General features: G+C 50.4%; 1 protein-coding gene across 1 annotated transcript; it reads right to left on the bottom strand.

Annotated features, from left to right (window-relative positions):
* Positions 1-5,601: 5,601 nt before the first annotated feature.
* LOC311428096 (olfactory receptor 14C36-like) lies at positions 5,602-6,522 on the bottom strand (the record flags this gene model as incomplete). Its single annotated transcript, XM_084539652.1, has 1 exon — positions 5,602-6,522. One exon carries the CDS (start codon positions 6,520-6,522, stop codon positions 5,602-5,604), a length of 921 nt encoding a protein of 306 aa, XP_084395778.1.
* Between the last annotated feature and the right edge of the window lie 1,356 nt (positions 6,523-7,878).

Raw genomic sequence — 7,878 nt, forward strand, 5'->3', positions numbered from 1 at the left:
TTGGGGTTATTGTGCCCCAGGTGCAGGACCCGGCACTTGGCCTTGTTGAACTTCATGCAGTTGACCTCAGCCCATCGGTGCAGCCTATCCAGATCCTCCTGCAGAGCTTTCCTACCCTCAAGCAGATCGACACACGCACCTAACTTGGTGTCATCTGCGAACTTACTGAGGGTGCACTCGATGCCCTCGTCCAGATCATCGATGAAGATATTAAAGAGGACCGGAGCCAACACCGAGCCGTGGGGGACGCCACTAGTGACTGGCCTCCAACTGGACTTGGCTCCATTCACCACGACTCTTTGGGCCCGGCTATCCAGCCAGTTTCTAACCCAACGAAGTGTGCGCCAGTCCAAGCCAAGAGCAGCCATTTTCTTGAGGAGAATGCTGTGGGAGACGGTGTCAAAAGCCTTGCTGAAGTCAAGGTAGACCACATCCACAGCCTTTCCCTCGTCCACCCAGCGTGTCACTTTGTCATAGAAGGAGATCAGGTTCGTCAAGCAGGATCTGCCTTTCATAAAGCCATGCTGACTGGGCCTGATCACCTGCTTGCCCTGCAAGTGCTGCGTGATGACTCTCAGGAGGATCTGCTCCATGAGCTTCCCTGGCACTGAGGTCAAACTGACAGGCCTGTAATTTCCCGGGTCTGCCCTCCGGCTCTTCTTGTAGAAGGGTCACTGATTGCCACCTGAGAGGCACTGCTGTGCAGTGGGGAGGGCCAGGAGAAAGAACTGTAAGAAACAAGGACACCCAGGGCTTTAGCAGATCCTTAAAGTCCTGCCTGAGTCCCCAGATGGAAAGCAGTGTATGTCTGTGGGTGGAGAAGTAGCCAAATCTTGTGACTGGGACAGGGCTGAAGGTCCCTGTGTGAAGCTGGGATGATGGAGAAATGTGCACATTGCACGTGTGCATCAGACTGGGAGCAGGGACCTGTCCTTGGTGCAGGATGGCTGGGCTGTGCTCAGCCATGCCCCAGGAGATGACCTTGCTCTCTTCCTCCCCACCACTCCCCACACAGGGCAGGCCCTCAGGAAACACCCCTGAGCCTGGAGATGCACCAACCTGCTGCGCTGAGGTGCCACTACTGCAGGAGGAGAGGGGAGGGTTGGAGAGACGCATGGGACCTGCAGGCAAGAGTGGTGTGGACTGGGGAACGTAGTGCCTGGGAAAAGTTACCCTGGAGCCGTAGGAGCCATTCTGGAAAGAAAACTTGTAGGGAGGAACCGCACTTTTGTGATGGTGCCGAGCTGCTGGGCACATTGTGCAGGGTGCTCTGATGGACTTTTGTGTCCTTTTCCATTGTGTATTAAATGCCACTTTTTTCAGGAATAGTAGCCAACAGAGGTGTGATGGATACTCTGAGATCATGAAAGCCACCAGAAAGATGCTCCTAAGATTATGACTGATATAGTGAGGTCAGGAGAAGCCCTGGTCAGGAGAAATTTGAGTTTTGGAGGAGGGAATAGGGGTTATCCAGTAGAAATTAAGTATTTTGTAAAAGGTAAGAGGGTTCATGCTATGTGGAAGCTGCTGTAACCGTGTCATAAAACAGTTATATGAGGCTATTCCCCAGCTTCAAAAAGTAAACTTAATTCCTAAATTTAAATGCCACTCCACACCCAGACAGGAATTGACTACTCCTACACCTGATCTCAAAGTATGCATTGAAGCCAAAACTCAGCACATAGCCTCTTTCCCTTACACTTACTCTCTTGCTTACATTGATCCCTGTCCTTAACGCTAGATTTAAATGCTCAATTTAAGCCTACAATTATTGGAAAAACTAAACAAACCCTAAATAATGAAGCTTTTCCATACTTTAACCACAGACCTGATACGCAAAGCAGAACACCAAATAATCCCAATAAATCTTTCTTTAAACTCAAACCCAGAAAGGTGAGCCCTAGTCCCTGATCCCATGCGTGAACCTAACAGCTGATTCCCTTGTTCCTGTGCATTAACTTCCTCATCTTCAGCCCCTTTCCTAACCCTTACCTTTAGGTACCATACTGGGTCTGGCCCTTGGTGCAGGCCAAGAACTGTGAGGGTGCAATGCAGTCACATGGCATGCAAAGATGGATGTGACGGGCCATGGATCTGAGCAGCTTGTGGACCACAAGGAGGAGATGGGTGGGAATGCTCTGAGGAGCTCAGCTCTGCCTCAGGATCTCCTGCCCCAGAAGGAACAATGTGACTGTGGCAGTGACTGCGAGGTCACTTCTGTCTCTGCACTTGATAGGGCAGCAGCAGGAACGTGTCACAGAAAGAGACTGTGAGGTCACTTCTGCCTGAAGAAGGTCGAAGGTCACCGTTGACTTTTGAGAAGTCAAGGCACCTGCTTGGCGTGCTGACTGGGGGATCCCTTCTGCCTAGAGACTCAGGAAGACCCAGACAGAAAGAAGGCCCCAACATGGGTTGTCCTGCCCCTTCTGCTTGAGTCCATGACTGCACAGCAGCAGGCACAAGGCTTGGCTGTGTGTAGCCAAGAAGCTGCAAGGCCAGCAGCAGGCCCCTGGCTTGGAAGCTGCTGCTGAGGTGACTTGTGTCTGGTTGGCTGAGAGGCCGCAAGGAGCCTGCTGGGTTGGGATGCAACAGCAGCAGCTCAGAGGTGTCATACCACTGTTCTTCTCATGGCATCACCCTGCCCACCATATCCAACAGACCCCAGGAAAAGCCTTGAGCCAGACGTGGCGGTGCAGGATCTCCTGTTCCAGAGGCTGGGGCCAGACCTTGGCTCTTCTGTATCACCAAAACAAACAAAGACTTTTCTCAACACAGTGCCTTTTCCTGTCTGCTGTCATGGCCTGCAGTTATATGCCCTAACATGTTCCTAGGGAGGCTTTGTTAGTAACAGCCCTCAGTGGGGCCCATTAATACTCCAAGTCACTTCAACTTTTCCTTCTGACTTTACTTTCTCTAGCAGTTGCATCATTCTCCTCTCAGTACCTGAACTTCATCGACCGAGCACCAAAATACACCATGGAACACATTAAAATGCAGAAACTCCTAACATCTCTTCGATAGTATTCTTCAAGCCTTCATGCCTTGTGCAGCTAATTGCAGAGCTTTTATGGCGTTGTTAAGGGAAAAGATTTCACAAAGCACATAACAAAAATATTTTCTTATTTCAAAGGCTGAATTTTGTTGCATTTCAGTTTTGAGCATCATTCTCCTATTGCTATTCATCCAGGGTGATTTCTTTGGAGGACTCCATCGGGAGGAAAAGCAGAGCCTCCTGGTCTGACACCTCCACTGCCAGCACTGGTCTTTGTCCCTGTAAGTGCAGCCCAGCCCAGAACATGAAACCCTTTCTAAGACAATTCAGGGGTTCCTTGGGAAAGAATTAAAGTATACAATAAAATAAAATAAATAAAATAAAATAAAATAACATAAAATAAAATAAAATAAAATAAAATAAAATAAAATAAAATAAAATAAAATAAAATAAAATAAAATAAAATGAAACCTAAAATAAAATAAAATAAATTTGAAATGACCATTGGATCCTGACAAATTCAGACTGAATCTCAGTACACATGTGGATATCCATAGTGTCTATTGGGTCTTCTGTGGAAAACTCAGGAAGAAAATTAAAGGAAATATATCTTCATTGGCTGTAGCTGTACCCATGAGATTGGCCTCACTGGGGAAATTGTCCCCTTCCAGACAAAGAAACCTAAATTGAGTAAACTGAAAAGACCTGCCCAGTCAATAGAGTAGGGGAAAGTCCTACATCCTGTACTATAGATGCAGAAGGCAAAAAGAATTGCATTGTGCCTGACACTACTCTGGGACGTGTCACCCAGGTCAGGCAACTTTACCTTAGTGCTGACAAGTCCATCACTAAACCACGCTGCCAAGCTCTACACCTACACCTTGGCTCTCCAGTCGATGACCCAGCTCATGGATGGCAATCAGGAAGTCTCGGTTAACATGACGCTACCTCAGGTGCGCCACCATGGTAGCCATTGGCACCTGCTGTTTTTCAACCCTCAGCAAACCCCCAACAGAAGGATTCTGTGGAAGGCCAAGCAAGGTAGACTCCAGTACAGTTATCTCTTGGGATGCCCCTGTCACTCCATAAATACAGGTGGGTTCTACCTCTTTCTAGCTTGATGGCATTAGGGTATTCTGTGGTCCAGAGGAGCCTGACACATTTGTGGGTCTGTTGTGGCAGGCCATTAAATATACATGGTCCAGTAAACCAAATTGTCCCTTTCCTCCCCGCCTTCCCCTGGCTGGAAAAAAGACCCTTCTAGTCCTGCTCATAGTATTTATTACATTGTCGGGTAGACAGCCCAATGGAAACACGTCCCACCACGGCAGGGGAGAGGGTGCTGAAAGCCAAGGGATGCATTTTGGTACAGGATTTGGGGCCTAGCAGAGACAAGGAATCAAGGCAGTGGGGTGGGGAAGGCCAGCAGAAGCAGCCCAAGGGGTGGTGCTGCTGGTGAGGACACATTTGTGGCAGCAGCCGGAGTGGGCAGCAGCTGTGCGCAGGCGAAGGGAGGCCAGGAAGAACATGCCAAGAGTGTTCCTGCCAACAGAGCCAAGGCCAGGGCCGAGCCCAAGGGCAGAGGCAGGCCCAGGGCAGGGGGGTGCAAGGGCCATGCTGAGCTCCCTGCCCCTGCAGCAGCCGCCCTGGCCTTCAGCAGACGTGCTGACAGGCTGCAGGGAGGGGACGAATGCCCTGGGCCCCCTTCCTGCTCTGCCCAGGCCAGCAAGGGCCCAGAGCGGCCTCCTCTCCCCTGCCCCTGCAGCTCTGGGCTCCCTTGGCGCAGCCCTGGCTCTGCAGCACCAAGCCCTGCTGGGAGCCCTCCCCTGCATGCTGCCACCGCTCCCTGACGCTGCTGTTGCCCTCTGCCGGGCACTGACCAGCCCAGCTCAGCCCCTGCCCAACTCTCCCCACCTCTCTGCCCTTGCCTGCTCACCCTTTTGGCCCTTTCAACTGAAGGCCTCTGACACCTTTGTGCTGTTACCCAGCTTTGTGCCCTGGCATTGCAGAGCTCCCTTTAGCAAATCCATCCTTTGGCTTAGCTTTACTGTGAAGATCCACTCACTGCCCACCCAACACAAGGCACTCAATATCCCAGGAGAAGCCTTAGGATATCCTGGTGGCTCCAAATACCTCCTTGATGCCACCGGTCCTCTCACGTTTCAATCCCAAGAAGCTGCTTCTTGAAGGGTCAGGTTCTCCAGGGGCACTGGGCATCCACCAGTGACAACTCAGTCCAGCCCTCCCTCCCTCACCCAAAACCTGGTGCCCCCATGTCCCTGTGTCCAGGTGAAACCCAAGTACAAGACCGATGCCTTAAGCCTGGCATTCCCTGATTGTCTTCTGCACTCCAGATTGGGAAGAAGAGCACTAAGCATGAGCAACTTCATTTTATTAACAAGATACCAGAACAGAGGCCAGGTGTCATTTAGGGATAAACACATTCAGAGAAAGCCTCTGGGTTCACAGAGGACTGGTCATCTGGAAAAGAGGAATGAAAGCAAACATCTAACTGGAAAAAGAATTTTAAAGAATGCTATACCTAAAGCTCACAAACTGCCTGAGATTAACGTGAGTAAAACCAGAAAAGTGAGATAGCCAATTTATTGCTAAGTAAATAGAATCATTTTTTTCAGTGTGGCTTTCAGCTCCTGGTTCCTCATGCTGTAGATGAGAGGGTTCAGTGCTGGAGGCAGCACCGAGTACAGAACTGCCATCACCATGTCCAAGGATGGAGAGGAGATGGAGGGCGGCTTCAGGTAGGCAAACATGACAGTGCTGAGAAAGAGGGAGACCACGGCCAGGTGAGGGAGGCACATGGAAAAGGCTTTGTGCTTGCCCTGCTCAGAGGGCATCCTCAGCACTGCCCTGAAGATCTGCACATAGGACAACACAATGAAAACAAAACAACCAAATGCTAAATAAAAAATAAACACAACTGCCCCAACTTCCCTGAGGTAGGCATCTGAGCAGGAGAGCTTGAGGATGTGGGGAATCTCACAGAAGAACTGGTCCACAGCGTTGCCTTGGCAGAGGTGGAGAGAAAATGTGTTGGCCGTGTGCAGGGCTGAGTAGAGAAAGCCACTGCCCCAGGCAGCTGCTGCCATCTGGGCACAAGCTCTGCTGCCCACGAGGCTCCCGTAGTGCAGGGGCTTGCAGATGGCAACGTAGCGGTCGTAGGCCATGATAGTTAGAATTGAATACTCTGAACCAAAGAAGAAGACAAAAAAGAGAACTTGAGCAGCACAGCCTTGATAGGAGATGGCCCTGGTGTCCCAGAGAGAATTGGCCATGGCTTTGGGCAGAGTGGTGGAGATGCAGCCCAGGTCAAGGAGGGCCAGGTTGAGGAGGAAGAAGTACATGGGGGTGTGGAGGTGGTGGTCACAGGCTACGGCGCTGAGGATGAGGCCGTTGCCCAGGAGGGCAGCCAGGTAGATGCCCAGGAAGAGCGCAAAGTGCAGGACCTGCAGCTCGCGCGTGTCTGCGAATGCCAGCAGGAGGAACTCCGTGATGGAGCTGACGTTGGACATCTCTAATTTCTGGTCATGAGGTCCTGTACAAGGAAGACAAAGGCAGTGATTGTGTACCACAGACATAACTGAGGAAAACCCTTTCCATACTCTCATTTAAAATCACCAAAGGGTTTTCCATTTCCAGGCAGATATTTTGAAGCTCTCTTTCATTGATTCTGCCTGAGAGTGCCTCTGGGAGCAGGGGACTCCTCTGTGGCAATGGAAGAATCAGTTCTGTACTACTGCCAGAGGGAGTAACATGGTAGCAACATGGTAGGAACATGGTAGGAACATGGGGTAGTCTCAGATTAACTTTACTGCTGATATCAAAGAGATTTCCCCAGTTTTGCTCCTAGTTCACCCAACTGCAGAGATGAGGTGTGGAGATTTAGATATGTAATTATTTGTTTTGTGTTTTTGGTTCTAGCTGCCACACCACACCGGAGAACAGTTTCTAAGGCATAAATCCTGGGCATTCTGCTGCACTCCAAGTAAATCCTTGTGGATCCTCAGAGGCAAAGACACTGTGCCTTCAGTGCAGAGTGTGCCTCAGAGACGACAGCCAGTCTCTCCATCAGTGTTGGTCTCAGCTGGCCCATGAGAGCTGCAGGAAAGTTGTACTCAGTTGTTCATCTGAAAAGAACCTGAACACTGCTGAAAGCAGAGGAATCCAGGCTCAAAGTGCCCATCTCCACAGCCCTCACCTTGTCCCCGTACTCGCCTTTCCCCAAACACTCCGAGGGCACACCACTGATTCTGAAATCCCCATCCCCAGCCAGCCTGGGAACAAGACCAGCAGCAGCACAGCCAGCTGGAGAAGCCAGGAGGAATGCCAGCGTGCTGCTGCCAGGGGAGGCAAGGTCAGGGAGGGACAGACGGACACTCAGCAGACCCTCCTGTGCTTCAGCTCTGCCTGCAGAGGAGGCAGCTCCTTCTCATTGCAAATGATCTGTGCTCACCTCAAGTCAGCAGAGACCTCCCAAAGACAGGGCACTGGACATTGGAGGATTTGCAGCTCCAAAAGATGAGCTAGGATAAAACCTGAGAGGACCACAATGATGATGTTGGTGTAGTTTCTGGGCTGAAGTGTGGGAAGGGACTTTATGAAGTTCATTGATTAAATATTGATCTCTCATTGCAATGCTCTAGGAGTCTCAGTCTTCAGTACAAACCTGACCACCTATTACCATGAAACCGGCCTCCGCTCTACCACAGGTATCTGCAAGTACAGGCTACAGAAAAAGTCTTGCCTTTCAGGTAGCCCCTGCCTTGGTCTTCCTTTTGAAAAATCCAATCATAAATGCCATTCTCTAAAGCATTTTCTACTCATTTCTGGAGAAACAGAGAAACTCACCCTGACAGATGCTATCCGCC

Source organism: Aythya ferina, assembly GCF_964211825.1.
Source record: "Aythya ferina genome assembly, contig: HAP1_SCAFFOLD_29, whole genome shotgun sequence".
NCBI classification, from domain to species: Eukaryota; Metazoa; Chordata; class Aves; order Anseriformes; family Anatidae; genus Aythya; species Aythya ferina.